The sequence below is a fragment of the Nerophis ophidion genome, linkage group LG12 (genome assembly GCF_033978795.1).
Source record: "Nerophis ophidion isolate RoL-2023_Sa linkage group LG12, RoL_Noph_v1.0, whole genome shotgun sequence".
NCBI lineage: Eukaryota > Metazoa > Chordata > Actinopteri > Syngnathiformes > Syngnathidae > Nerophis > Nerophis ophidion.
In genome coordinates this window covers 21,322,721-21,338,101 of record NC_084622.1, presented here as the reverse complement: position 1 = coordinate 21,338,101, position 15,381 = coordinate 21,322,721, and the positions used below count along the sequence as shown (strand labels likewise).

The 15,381-nt window shown below is 39.8% G+C and overlaps 1 protein-coding gene across 1 annotated transcript in view; it reads right to left on the bottom strand.

Annotated features, from left to right (window-relative positions):
- The window catches only part of lonp2 (lon peptidase 2, peroxisomal), a 105,165-nt gene extending 90,708 nt beyond the window's left edge, over positions 1 to 14,457 (bottom strand). The window contains exons 1-3 of the mRNA XM_061917072.1: positions 14,117 to 14,457; positions 512 to 647; positions 208 to 318 (exon numbers count right to left, since the gene is read on the bottom strand). Coding sequence (XP_061773056.1) covers positions 208 to 318; positions 512 to 647; positions 14,117 to 14,349 — 480 coding nt within the window. The 5' untranslated portion in view covers positions 14,350 to 14,457. The remainder of the gene's footprint in view (positions 1 to 207; positions 319 to 511; positions 648 to 14,116) is intronic.
- Positions 14,458 to 15,381: the final 924 nt, after the last annotated feature.

The following is a 15,381-nucleotide window of genomic DNA, read 5'->3' as shown; positions in this document are numbered from 1 at the left end:
CCAAAAAGCACATGTAGACTGGTTGGGCAAACTCCCATGTACCCTCAAGAACCCTGCCGAGAGTATAGAGCTGGTCCACACTTCCAGCAGAACATTATGTGTGAGACACAATTACTATATCACATTTTTCAATGGTCCAGAAAAAAAAGATGGTTCCATGAGAATGGCCAAAAACTAGTCTTACTCTAAACAACCGTTGACACCCACCTGTAGCGCAGCCTGGTAGAATTTCTGGGACAACTCTTGCAACTCTCCATCTTCTGATATGACTGTCCCTGCCAAGGTTGTGTAATGTTCCAGTTTATCCAACTGTTCCACCTACAAATTTGACATAAAAACAGACAGATACTGGATGTTGGATACAGATGTACGCCTGCATTCATTTGGATGTGTGTAACGATAAATGACTCAAACTTGGCCAAACGAGCAATCAGCAACAAAACCCCGGGAACAATAGAAAAGTTGTGGAGCTCTTTGCATTTTTAGAAGTAATTAACCATCTTAGATTCACCTCTGCCAGCACAAAGGGTCGTTTTGTCAGCAGGCTTGACACGCTAAACCGGCACAAACCCGTGATGAGGAGGGTATAGTGGGGCTTTGGCCAATTACTGCCCACGACCTGCACGGCGATCCCAGCTGTACCAATTCTAAAGGCAAACAGAGAGGAAAGTAATGTGAGACAATGGAGGTCCAAGTCCAAACTTAAAACATTCTGTCTTTCCATTTTTACACTTGGGTGTGATTATCAATTACGGCTGGGCGATAAGGCTGAAAACTGCATCGTGATGTAAGTTTTTATAATGTTCGATATTGATGATTACTTATATATTTTTATGATCTATGGAAAATACCGCATTTTTCGGAATATAAGTCGTAGTTTTTTTATTAGCGACTTATGTGTGAAATTAATAACACATTATCGTAAAATATCAAATAATATTATTTATCTCATTCGAGGAAGAGACGAAGAAAATGTCAGCAATCGTCACACACACACGTCAGCAAGCGTCACACACACGTCAACCAATAAGAATTTGGCGAGGGAGGGTCATGGCAGAAGTGCATTGTGGGTCATGAAATGCTAACTGCTATATGCTACTGCCGTAGCTATTAAAATGGATCATTTCATAGTTGGCAGTAACTTATAAAAACTGAGATGGACTGAAAAAAAATGGCCCCGAAAAGGAAATCATGTACTGCAGATTACAAGCTGGACGTAGTGAAATATGCAGCAGGAAACGACAAGAGGAAGCAGCGCATACCTTTGGAGTTGGCAGAGTTGTTTAGAAGCGACATCGAGGAAGAAGATTCCATGGGATTTATCGATTAAGAGCAGAGGTAACGCGCTACATTTACTCCGTTACATCAACTTGAGTAACTTTTGGGATAAATTGTACCTTTAAGAGTAGTTTTAATGTAACATACTTTTACTTGAGTATTTTTATAGAGAAGAAACTCTACCTTTAGTCCGCTCCATTTATCTACATTCAGCTCGCTATTAGCTACTGATTTTTATCGATCTGTTAATGCACGCTTTGTTTGTTTTGATTTGTCAGACAAACCTTCAAAGTAAGACCTATAACATGCCTGCGTTTCACCAATCAAATGCAGTCACTGGTGACGTTTGACTCCGTTTCACCAATCAAATGCAGTCACTGGTGACGTTTGACTCTGTTTCACCAATCAAACAGAGCCAGGCGGTCACATGATTAACTGCCCAAAAAATTTCAGCGGCAAACAACAACAACAATGGCAGACACGACAACGAACGCAAACACCCCTGGCCTCACATACAATCGATGTTCATGCTTCAGACAACCAAAAAAAGAGTTATGTAGGGCCTTGTCATATGTGTCTCCCCAAACAAGTGGACAGTTCAGCTTACATGAACTCAACGTCAAATTTGAGGCAGCACATCACGGTAAGTAACGTTTGTAGATATTTTGGCTGTCACCGCGGGCTAATGTTAGCTTCCCTGCTATGAATCACTGTCAAATGTACGTAGTTTGGGTATAATTTATTAACGTACTGCAGCCTCATAGACAGACACAGAGAGACACACACACACACACACACACACACATACAAACGCCAATCAGAAGTGCAAATGTGTTCCCAGGTGCAGCCCACACCTATCAGACATTATGATTCGCGTAAAGGCTAACTTGTTATTTTCCTTTGTAAATCTCTGCCTACTGAGCCTATGGTGCTGTTACGTTATTGTGGCTCAATTTGCCTTAATTGTTTTTATTCTAATGTATTATTGCTTAATATATTTTAATATAATATTACATTAATAATAACATTTTAGAATAATATATTTTCCCCTCTGGGATTATTAAAGTATTTCTGATTTCTGATTCTGATATATTATTGTTTTAGTTGCTTAAGAGATATTCCCGGCTGTGAATTTGTTCATTGCTATTCTTATGTTTTTGTGCATTATTTGTTGCCGTCATCATTAAAGGAACAGGTTACTCATCAGTTACTCAGTACTTGAGTAGTTTTTTCACAACATACTTTTTACTTTTACTCAAGTAAATATTTGGGTGACTACTCCTTACTTTTACTTGAGTAAAAAATCTCTAAAGTAACAGTACTCTTACAATTTATGGTTATTCTACCCACCTCTGATTAGGAGTGACAGATTGTTTGGTAAAGGTATAGCACAGGGGTAGGGAACCTATGGCTCTAGAGCCAGATGTGGCTCTTTTGATGACTGCATCTGGCTCTCGGATAAATCTGAGCTGACATTGCTTAACAGGATAAGTAATGAATAATTCCACTTGTAATCACAGTGTTAAACATAACGTTCAAAATATAAAACATTCTCATGGATTTTTATGTTCAATAAGTTATGTTAATGGTAAGAAGTAATTTATTTATTATTGGTTAGTGCTGAGCTTGCCCTCCTGGGGGTTCTTCAGACCACCAAGCACCGACATGAGAGCTTGTTTTGGGGTTAAAATATATATATATTTTTTTATTAGTCTCTCAGTTGCTTTCCTGTAATTGTCTTTTTCTCTTTCGTCCTCACTCGCACTCTGGCTCCAGCCCCATCCCTGTCTCTCCTGCTTACAACAGAGCGACAGGTGATTAGATAAAAAGGCCCAGGTGGGCTCTCCACTGTGTTACATCACCTTTTCTTTTAACAACACTAAATAAACATTTGGGAACTGAAGAAACGAATTGTTGAAGCTTTGAAAGTGGAATTCTTTCCCATTCTTGTTTTGTGTAGAACTTCAGTCGTACAACAGTCCGGAACTCTACTGTGGCCTTTCTAGATGTTGTTGATAAATGGCTTTTGCTTTGCGTAGTAAAGCTTTAACTTGCACTTACAGATGTAGCGACAAACTGTATTTAGTGACAGTGGTTTTCTGAAGTGTTCCTAAGCCCATGTGGTGATATCCTTTTGAGATTGATGTTAATTTTTGATACAGTACTGTCTGAGGGATCGAAGGTCACGGTCATTCAATGTTGGTTTCCGGCCATGCTGCTTACGTGGAGTGATTTCTCCAGATTCTCTGAACCTTTTAATGATATTATGGACCGTAGATGTTGAAATCCCAAAATTTCTTGCAATTGCACTTTGAGAAACGTTGTTCTTAAAATGTTTGACCATTTGCTCACGCAGTTGTGAACAAAGGGGTGTACCTCGCCCCATCCTTTCTTGTGAAAGACAGCATCTTCTGGAAAGCTGTTTTTTTTACCCAATCATGGCACCCACCTGTTCCCAATTAGCCTGCACACCTGAGGGATGTTCCAAATAAGTGTTTAATGAGCATTCTTCAACTTTATCAGTATTTATTGCCACCTTTCCCAACTTCTTTGTCACGTGTTGCTGGCATCAAATTCTAAAGTTAATTATTATCTGCACACAAAAAAAATGTTTATCAGTTCGAACATCAAATATGTTGTCTTTGTAGCATATTCAACTGAATATGGGTTGAAAAGGATTTGCAAATCATTGTATTCCTTTCATATTTACATCTAACACCATTTCCCAACTCATATGGAAATGGGGTTTGTACTTTATCTGCAATAATCTGTGGGTCAATATACCCCTAATTGCATTTTGTTGAGGCTAGTAAAGAAAGCGATTGAAGGTATATCATGGTCTATGTTTCTTCTTAACCTAAAGTGGGACATTCCAAAAATAGCGTGCCATATTTCTGTCTAAATAAAAGTAATGGTGTTGTAACATTTGAACAATAAAAACGGTATTGGCAATGGTCTTACTCCTAACATACAAACCCTGTTTCCATATGAGTTGGGAAATTGTGTTAGATGTAAATATAAACGGAATACAATAATTTGCAAATCCTTTTCAACCCATATTCAATTGAATGCACTACAAAGACAAGATATTTGATGTTCAAGCTCATAAACTTTATTTTTTTGGGGGGAAATAATAATTAAGAATTTCGTGGCTGTGACACGTGCCAAAGTAGTTGAGAAAGGGCATGTTCACCACTGTGTTACATCACCCTTTCTTTTAACAACCCTAAATAAACATTTGGGAACTGAGGAAACCAATTATTGAAGCTTTGAAAGTGGAATTCTTTCCCATTCTTGTTTTGTGTAGAGCTTCAGTCGTTCAACAGTCCGGAACTCCACTGTCCTAATTTACACACATTTTCGATGGGAGACAGGTCTGGACTGCAGGCGGGCCAGGAAAGTGTCGGGCCCAGAGAAGCTGGCGGCATTTCTGGATGTTGTTGATAAATGGCTTTTGCTTTGTATAGTAGAGCTTTAACTTGCACTTACAGATGTAGCGACAAACTGTATTTAGTGACGGTGGTTTTCTGAAGTGTTCCTGAGCCCATGTGGTGATATCCTTTTGAGATTGATGTTAATTTTTGATACAGTGCTGTCTGAAGGATCGAAGGTCACGGTCATTCAATGTTAGTTTCCGGCCATGCCGCTTACGTGGAGTGATTTCTCCAGATTCTCTGAACCTTTTAATGATATTATGGACCGTAGATGTTGAAATCCCAAAATTTCTTGCAATTGCACTTTGAGAAACGTTGTTCTTAAAATGTTTGACCATTTGCTCACGCAGTTGTGGACAAAGGGGTGTACCTCGCCCCATCCTTTCTTGTGAAAGACTGAGCATCTTTTGGGAAGCTGTTTTTTTTACCCAATCATGGCACCCATCTGTTCCCAATTAGCCTGCACACCTGTGGGATGTTCCCAATAAGTGTTTGATGAGCATTCCTCAATTTTATCAGTATTTATTGCCAGATTTCCCAACTTCTTTGTCAAGTGTTGCTGGCATCAAATTCTAAAGTTAATGATTTTTTGCACGGAAAAAAAAATGTTTATCAGTTTGAACATCAAATATGTTGTCTTTGTAGCATATTCAACTGAATATGGGTTGAAAAGGATTTGCAAATCATTGTATTCCTTTCATATTTACATCTAACACCATTTCTCAACTCATATGGAAATGGGGTTTGTACTTTATCTGCAATAATGTGGGTCAATATACGCCTAATTGCATTTTGTTGAGGCTAGTAAATAAAGCGATTGAAGGTGTATCATGATCTAAGTTTCTTCTTAACCTCAAGTGGGACATTCCAAAAATAGCGTGCCATATTTCTGTCTAAATAACAGTAATGGTGTTGTAACTTTGAACAATAAAAAAGGTATTGGCAATGGTCTTACCCCTAACATCAGTTTTCTATAATATGTTCCCTTTAACCTCAACCCTTGGAAGATTCTGAACCCCTCAACACAGGATCAAAACCAGACAGCACCAGTTATGAACTAAATAAGCTGTAATGGCACATTTCCAGCTACATATTTGCACAATCTTTTTGTAAAATGAATTGGGTTAAATTTTATGTAATGGTTTCCTTACTCGTAAAATTGGCAAGCCATTTTTATAACCACATTAAAATAATGTGCCATTCATTGTCTGATTGGAATCTTCACTCGCGTCCAAGTTTCCAAGTTGTTTCCGCAGCGATGCAGTCTCTTGTCAGTCTGCTGTGAGAAACACAGAGTAGAGCCAAAAGACGAAGCTGTCAATTTACCAGTAAAGCCTTAGTCCCATGTATCCTCATCTTTGGTCCTTCATGGCGATTGACCGAAAAGGACAAGGTTGTGGCCAAAAGCAGTTAGTTCAGAGTGGATCTCCATGTTAAAGGCCTACTGAGATGAGATTTTCTTATTTAAACGGGGATAGCAGGTCCATTCTATGTGTCATACTTGATCATTTCGCGATATTGCCATATTTTTGCTGAAAGGATTTAGTAGAGAACATCGACGATAAAGTTAGCAACTTTTGGTCGCTAATAAAAAAAGCCATGCCTGTACCGGAAGTAGCAGACGATGTGTGCGTGTGACATCACGGGTTGTGGAGCTCCTCACATCTGAACATTGTTTACAATCATGGCCACCAGCAGCGAGAGTGATTCGGACCGAGAAAGCGACGATTTCCCCATCAATTTCAGCAAGGATGAAAGATTCGTGGATGAGGATAGTGAGAGTGAAGGACTAGAAAAAAAAAAAAAGACTATACAGTAACAGCGATTCAGATGTTATTAGACAAATTTACTAGGATAATTCTGGAAAATCTCTTATCTGCTTATTGTGTTAGTAGTGTTTTAGTGAGATTATATGGTCGTACCTGTACAACCTGAAGGTCGGCCCCGCACCGTTCTTCAGCACCAGTCGACGGGTGGTGGCGATGCCCATCTCTGCCCTTCGCGATCTTTCGAAATGATTGCTGCATAATACACTGTACTTTGTGTGTGTGGTCCAATCCAATAGCAATAGTGTGAGGCAAGAAAGTGGCGTAAACCTGGCACTTTTGTCAACGGAAATTGGCACAGCAGGGGGGAAAAAAAGCCGGAGGGGTGTGGTCGCAAGTGTGGTGACCGCCAGTGTCTCCGAGGGAAGCCACGTTTCTCAACGAGGCGAAGGCTGCCGGTGGGGCCGGGCTGAGAATTTTTTTTTCCCCCTCTTCCAAGGTGGAAGCATCCGACAGTCGAGGGAGGCCGGTGGGAGGAGGCAAGAGAGTCCGCAGCTGCCTCTTTGACAAGTGCAGGAGGAACGACGCAAGCTCTCTGCTCATGTCTACGGTAAGAGCCGACTTATTACCACCATTTTCTCACTGAAACCTGTCGGTTGACATGTGGTAGGGAACCGTGATCGCTTGATCGCTCTGTTCCATAGCTTCAACGACATTTTTCGGGAATGTAAACAATGAAACACCGGCTGTGTTTGTGTTGCTAAAGGCGGCCGCAATTCACCGCTTCCCACCTACATCTTTCTTCTTTGACGTCTCCATTTCAAAAAGCAAAAATAAGAACAAGCTTAAAAAGTAGATGTGTTTCTGTGAGAGGAGTTCAACTGTGGAACAGCTTGGATGATTCCTTAAAATGTTCCAGTTCCATTCACACATTTAAAAAACAATTTAAGACCAAGGTCTTGAAAAAATATATCACTCTTGAATCAACATTGTAGTTAATACTATGATTAATGTTAATAAAAAATTAAACATGAGATATAAATTATAATAGAAGTACAATTGTTTGTATATATTGTATATATAATTAGTGCAAATGTCTAATATGTACACAGGGATATTTCACATGCCTGTACTGTGTATAAAATTGAACAACGTTCATGTTGTTTAAAATGTTGTGTATAATGTGTATTTATAAGTTGTGCAAAGGACATTTTATAATTTTCGAAAGTTTATTTCTTACTTGAAGTTGTTTATAGGGTTAGGCGCAATAAGTGTTTAACTTCAGCCTAAACCCTTTCTGTCTGCAACATTTTTTATTTTCAGTCTATGAATGTACAACTTTTTATTTTCAACTGTTTGTTTGCTTTGTTGACCATTGACCGAAGAACAATAAACAATAAAGATTGCAAAAGATTCAGCAACACAGATGTCCCTAATACTGTGGAATTATGCAATAAAAACTGACGAATTATAGCTGTGAACGGTGCTGGTACAAAATGTCCTCTACAATGCGTAACGTCACGCGCACGCTTCATCATACCGCAACATTTTAGCAGGATACTTCCTCGTGAAATTTTAAATTGCAATTTAGTAAACTAAACCGGCCGTATTGGCATGTGTTGCAACGTTAAGACTTCATCATGGATATATAAACTATCAGACTGTGTGGTCGGTAGTAGTGGGTTTCAGTAAGCCTTTAAGAGACACCAGTTTGCGTAGCTTAGGCTTCTACAACTGCTGCTTCAAGAATACCTACTCGGTGACGTGTTCTGGGCATGTCCAACTGAAAGGAAGCATTGGCTGAGACCTGAATTTCTCACGGCTGGCTGGTGAACCTTGAAGCAGTGGCAAGGAGCAGGGAGAACTGCACTGTTTAGTCAATTTCTTCTCCGATTTGATGCCAGAAGACAGATGAATGGTCCTCCTCTTGAATTCTATCAAACCCTCATGATACCACATCCTACTTTCACTGTAAACTAATAGTTTAATATCTCATGAAGCAACCCCAAACATGCGGCTACATCTTGCAAAACAAAAAGTAAGCAGGCAGCACAAGCAGATCTGGACTGAAGTGGAGGCAACATGTGTGGATATACAGAACAGCAGGGGTCTCAAACATGCGGCCCGCGAGACATTAATATGCGGCCCACACTTTGATATGACAATTTAATGTTGGTGCGGCCCGCGAGTGTAACATGAACGGCGCTTGACAGCGTCATACCTGCCCACGTCCCCAATTTTCCCGGGAGACCCCTAAATTTCAGGGCACAAATTTTCTTGAAGCCCCTGTCGATTTGTATCATATCAACAATAATCAGGGAGTGCCATAATGGCTATACCTTTAGCGCCCCCTACATCCTGAACTGGCAGCGTGCAAGCCCAGTTATATGTTGCATCTGGCCATGCAAGACGCACATTTGTCATGTATCGTTGCAAGATATATTTGATCAACAGCTACACAGCTCACACTGAGAGTGGCCATAAAAAAAGCGTTAATATCGTTACAAATATGTGCCAGACTGTGAACCCATACCAAACAAGAATGACAAACACATTCCGGGAGAATATCCGCATCGTAACACAACATAAACACAACAGAACAATTATCCGGAATCCCATGCAGTCCTGACTCTTCCGGGCTACAATATACACACTACCGCTACCACCAACCCTGCACCCCCCACCCTCCCTACTTGCGTCGGTTCAGGTGTTGTATATTGTATCCAGAGAGAGTCAGGGCTGCAAGGTGTTTTGGGTATTTGTTCTCTTGTGTTTAAGTTGTGTTAGGCTGCGGAAATTCTCCCAAAAAGGGTTTGTCATTCTTGTTTGGTGTGGGTTTACAGTGTGGCGCATATTTGTAACAGTGTTAAAGTTGTTTATACGGCCACCCTCATTGTGACCTGTATGATTGTTGAACAAGTACGTCTTGCAGCCACGTACGTTGTTCTGCACAAGTCTCATACAACATGTTATGGGGCCGGCACATTGGTTGTGTGATGTAAAAGCGTGCGCGATGACATGTAGTAGCGCAGTAGTCCTCTTCTAGGGGGTGTGCAAACCCCTGAAGGTACTTGAAGGTATGCCAAGGGGCAAGTGAGATTTATTGGAAATGTTTTGTAAAAAATAGCAGCAATTCATAAATCCTTTATAAATATATCATTGAATAATACTTCAAAGAAATATCAATCAATCAATCAATCAATGTTTACTTATATAGCCCTAAATCACTAGTGTCTCAAAGGGCTGCACAAACCACCACGACATCCTCGGTAGGCCCACATAAGGGCAAGGAAAACTCACACCCAGTGGGACATTGGTGACAATAATGACCCAGTGGGACGTCGGTGACAATGATGACTATGAGAACCTTAGAGAGGAGGAAAGCAATGGATGTCGAGCAGGTCTAACATGATACTGTGAAAGTTCAATCCACAATGGATACAACACAGTCGCGAGAATATGAATGTAAGTTCATAAGCTGTGAAAAAATAATACAACAATCCAGCATTCAGTGTTGACAGCTAGACTTTATGGACATGTTCCATAAATATTGATGTTAAAGATTTCTTTTTTTGTGAAGAAATGTTTAGAATGAAGTTAATGAATCCAGATGGCTCTCTATTACAATCCCCAAAGAGGGCACTTTAAATTGATGATTACTTCTATGTGTAGAAATCTTTATTTATAATTGAATCACTTGTTTATTTTTCAACAAGTTTTTAGTTATTTTATATCTTTTTTTCCAAATAGTTCAAGAAAGACCACTACAAATGAGCAACATTTTGCACTGTTATACAATTTAATAAATCAGAAACTGATGACATAGTGCTGTATTTTACTTCTTTATCTCTTTTTTTCAACCAAAAATGCTTTGCTCTGATTAGGGGGTACTTGAATGAAAGAAATGTTCAGATGGGGGACATCACTGAAAAAAGGTTGAGAACTATTGTTAAAGAGGACGTTAAAGGCAGTGCAGTAATGGCAGCCCTTAATAATGTCGGCCGGGTGAAAATTGGGACAGATTCGGGAGAATGGTTGCACCCGTAGATTGTTGGGAGGTACAAAAAAAATTCAGGAGTCTCCCGGAAAAATCGTGAGGATTGGCAAGCATGTGCATGGATACATGGATGATACAGCACAGGATTGGGAGAATGTCATGTCGTCAGATTCAACTCAACTCGTCGTGTTTGGAGGAAGAAGAATACTGAGTTGCATCCCAAGAACACCATACTTACTGTGAAGCATGGGGGTGGAAACATCATACTTTGGGGCTGTATTTCTGCTAAGGGGACAGGACGATTGATCCGTGTTAAGAAAAGAATGAATGGGGCCATGTATCGTGAGATTTTGAGACAAAACCTCCTTCCATCAGTGAGAGCCTTGAATGGTTGACCAAATACTTATTTTCCACCATAATTTACAAATAAATTCTTTAAAATTCCTAGAATGTGAATTCCTGTATTTTGTTTTCATATTCTGTCTCTCACAGTTGAAGTGTACCTATTATGAAAATTACAGACCTCTGTCATCATTTTAAGGGGTAGGACTTGCACAATCGGTGGCTGACTAAATACTTTTTTGCCCCACTGTATATTGTGTATCGTGACATGGCCTAAAATATCGAGATATTAAAAAAAGGCCATATCGCCCAGCCCCACGCTGACGCCAGTTCTAATACCAATCTCCTTTTCAAAACAGCATGTTTCTCATTATTATTATTGGTATTAGACATAGATACCTATCAGATTTACATACTGTAAAAATGTTATCCCATCATTAGAAAAACACAAGACAAGTTGTATTATTTTGTCCAGTAACTGAAACAAGCAGAAGGAAAACATGCCAAAGTACAAATAGTGCAACCAGACTGGCCTGGGGGACTGCGGGTTAAAGTCCGCCTTTCTGAACTCGGTTGCCGTTAACAACACTGCTATAATAATTTCACCAGAACAAAAGGCAATACATGATCTTTTTACAAAAAAAAACAAAAAAACGAATGATTGAATGATTCTAAATCTGAGAAGTATGGCTTATAAAGAAAACGAGAAACCATACAATATCCAGTAAGTTTTTTATCCATTAGGATGAAATAGGATATGTTATACTTAATTCATCTCAGAGCGGAGAAATAATGTGGTTGCAGTGCAGATGCTGTAAATAATCTAATATCACATTCATGTACAGTATCGGCATGCAATGATTCCTAGACATATGAAAACATGTTAGGTGTGGGAATATCTCTTCTTGTTCTTGTTAAAAAATATGGCATACTACCTTGGTCCTTTTACAAAGTATATCTTGTTTTTATAACACGATACTGCATGAAAATGTTTTAACCTTCTGTAATGACTAATAAACGTTAATCATTCTGTAATTGGGGACTCAACCAGAACATGTTATTGAAAAATTTACAAAATATTTCAGCTAGCCTTTGTCCATTTCTGCTCGCCAGTGGCTCATCAGTAAATCCCTCGCAACGGCGCGGCTCGGGGGTCAAAAAAGAAAGTGTTGCCGTTAATCGCCCGTTAAAAAAAACAAATTGTGCCCCATTCTAGTTAGTGAATGACTGAGCATTTCACGGGAGCTGCTTTTACACCCAATCATGGCACCCACCTGTTCACCTGTGGGATGTTCCAAATAAGTGTGTGATGAGCATTCCTCAACTTTCTCAGTCTTTTTTGCCACATGTGCCAACTTTTTGGAAACATGTTGCAGGCATCAAATTCCAAATGAGCTAATATTTGCAAAAAATTAAGTTTCCAGTTTGAACATTAAGTATCTCGTATTTGCAGTCTATTCAACTGAATATAGGTTGAAAAGGATTTGCAAATCATTTTATTCTGTTTTCATTTAAGATTTACACAACGAGCCAACTTCATTGGTTTTGGGTTTTGTACAATGTGAGGAGTGCACTCACTTTTTAGTGAGATACTGCAAGTTGAAATAAGAAGACGATGTATTTCAAACACATGTCTATGAATCTATTGCATTGTTTTTATCCAGCCCCAACGGTGTAAACTACAAACCCTGTTTCCATATGAGTTGGAAAATAGTGTTAGATGTAAATATAAACAGAATACAATGATTTGCAAATCATTTTCAACCCATATTCAGTTTAATATGCTACAAAACAACATATTTGATGTTCAAACTGATACAACTTATTTTTTTGCAAATTATCATTAACTTTAGAATTCGATGTCAGCAACATGTGACAAAGAAGTTGGGAAAGGTGGCAATAAATACTGATAAAGTTGAGGAATGCTCATCAAACACTTATATGGAACATCCCACAGGTGTGCAGGCTAATTGGGAACAGGTGGGTGCCATGATTGGGTATAAAAACAGCTTCCATGAAATGCTAAGTAATTCACAAACAAGGATGGGGTGAGGGTCACCACCTTGTAAGCAAATTGTCGAACAGTTTTAGAACAACATTTCTCAACGAACTATTGCAAGGAATTTAGGGATTTTACCATCTACGGTCCGTAAAATCATTAAAAAGTTCAGGGAATCTGGAGAAATCACTGCACGTAAGCGATGATATTAAGACCCTTTGATCCCTCAAGCGATATTGCATCAAAAACCGACATCAGTGTGTAAAGGATATCACCACATGGGCTCAGGAACACTTCATAAAACCACTGTCAGTAGCTACAATTGGTCACTACATCTGTAAGTGCAAGTTAAAACTCTACTATGCAAAGCTAAACCCCTTTATCAACAATATCCTGAAACGCCGCCAGCTTGGCTGCGCCTGCGCTCACCTAAGATGGACTGATGCAATGTGGAAAGGTGTTCTGTGGTCTGACGAGTCCACATTTCAAATTATATATGGAAACAGAGGACGTAGTGTCCTCCAGAACAAATAGGAAAATAACCATTCGGATTGCTTTAGGCGCAAAGTTCAAAAGCCAGCATCTGTTATGGTATGGGGGTGTATTAGTGCCCAAGGCATGGGTAACTTACACATCTGTGAAGGCACCATTAATGCTGAATGGTCCATACAGGTTTTGGAACAACATATGTTGTCATCCAAGCAACGTTATCATGGACGCCCCTGCTTATTTCAGCAAAACAATGTCAAGCCACGTGTTACAACAGCGAGGCTTCGTAATAAAAGAGTGCGGGTACTTTCCTGGCCTGCTTGCAGTCCAGACCTGTATCCCATCGAAAATATGTGGCGCATTATGAAGCGTAAAATACGACAGCGGAGACCCCAGACTGTTGAACGACTGAAGCTCTACATAAAACAAGAATGGTAAAGAATTCCACTTTCAAAGCTTCAACAATTAGTTTCATTAGTTCCCAAACATTTATTGAGTGTTGTTAAAAGAAAAGGTGATGTAACACAGTGGTGAACATGCCCTTTCCCAACTACTTTGGCACGTGTTGCAGCCATGAAATTCTAAGTTAGTTATTATTATTTGCAAAAGAAATTAAAGTTTATGAGTTCGAACACTAAATAAATTGTCTTTGTTGTGCCTTTAATTGAAAATGGGTTGAAAATAATTTGCAAATCATTGTATTCTGTTTATATTTACATCTAACACAATTTACCAACTCATATGGAAACGGGGTTTGTATTTAGCGCGACATTAGCTAATAAACACATGTGTGTGTGATTATCAACATTACTTGTGCAGAGGGGGGAGGTCTTCTCCTTCCTTCTGGGGGTCTCTGGTGTTGGGGATGACACCAATGATGGTGCTTCTCAGTGAAGTCCCCTTCAGCAGGCGGTGTTGGATCAAGTGCATGTTCCGAGGGGAGTCCGCGCTGAAACGGACGGTGGAACCCGGCAGGAGCACGTCTTCGTGGGCCAGGAGCAACGGAAGGCGGCTCGGTATCTTAATGGCGCTCAAGGAGGACATTGTTTTAAATATTTATAATATTTAACGTCGGCGGACGCTGAGACGTGACTTCGCAGTTGTTGTCGTCGAGTGTAACCAACTTGTCTTCCGCCGTCAAACCTTGGAGCTGAGGACTGTATGCGCTTCCGGGTGGGTTTTTCAAAATAAAATACTCTACGCGGCAGGGGTGTCCGAACTTTTCCACAGAGGGCCGCACACGGAAAAATTTAAGCATGCGGGGGCCGTTTTGATATTTTTCATTTTCAAACCCTAACAAAATAAATGGATTTTTTTTTATCCTTAGGACTCCTGGGGAGCATAGAGGGTCTTAGTCACTAAAATGTTAAAAATAAGTCAAATTGTTATTTTATTTTTTTTATTTAATGCTTACAGTAAATCTCTATATCAACTTGAGGTTGATATAAAGCAGGGGTAGGGAACCTATGGCTCTAGAGCCAGATGTGGCTCTTTTGATGACTGCATCTGGCTCTCAGATAAATCTGAGCTGACATTGCTTAAAACGATAAGTAATGAATAATTCCACTTGTAATCACAGTGTTAAAAATAACGTTCAAAATATGAAACATTCTCATGTTTTTTTATGTTCAAGAAGTTGCATTAATGGTAAGAAGTAATTTATTTATTATTGGTTAGTGGGGGGCTTGTTGCCCTCCTGGGGGTTCTTCAGACCACCAAGAGCCTGTTTTAGGGTTCCAATAATGTTTTATTTCATTTTTCTCTCAGTTGCTTTCCAGCAATTGTCTTTTTCTCTTTTGTCCTCACTCGCGCTCTGGCTCCAGCCCCAACCCTGTCTCTCCTCCTGGCTGCTGTTTATAACAGAGCGACAGGTGATTAGATAACAAGGCCCAGGTGGGCCATCTACGCACCTGTCGCTGATTTCGAGGCCCGGTCCTGGCAACATCCTGTTTTGCTGCAGGCCTGCAGGTCACGCCCCCTCCACAGTTAGCTTCAGAATAACAATGTTATTACAAAGAATAAGAGACCTATTATACTCTGGAAATGATGATCTTACTTAAAAATGCACGCGTTTAG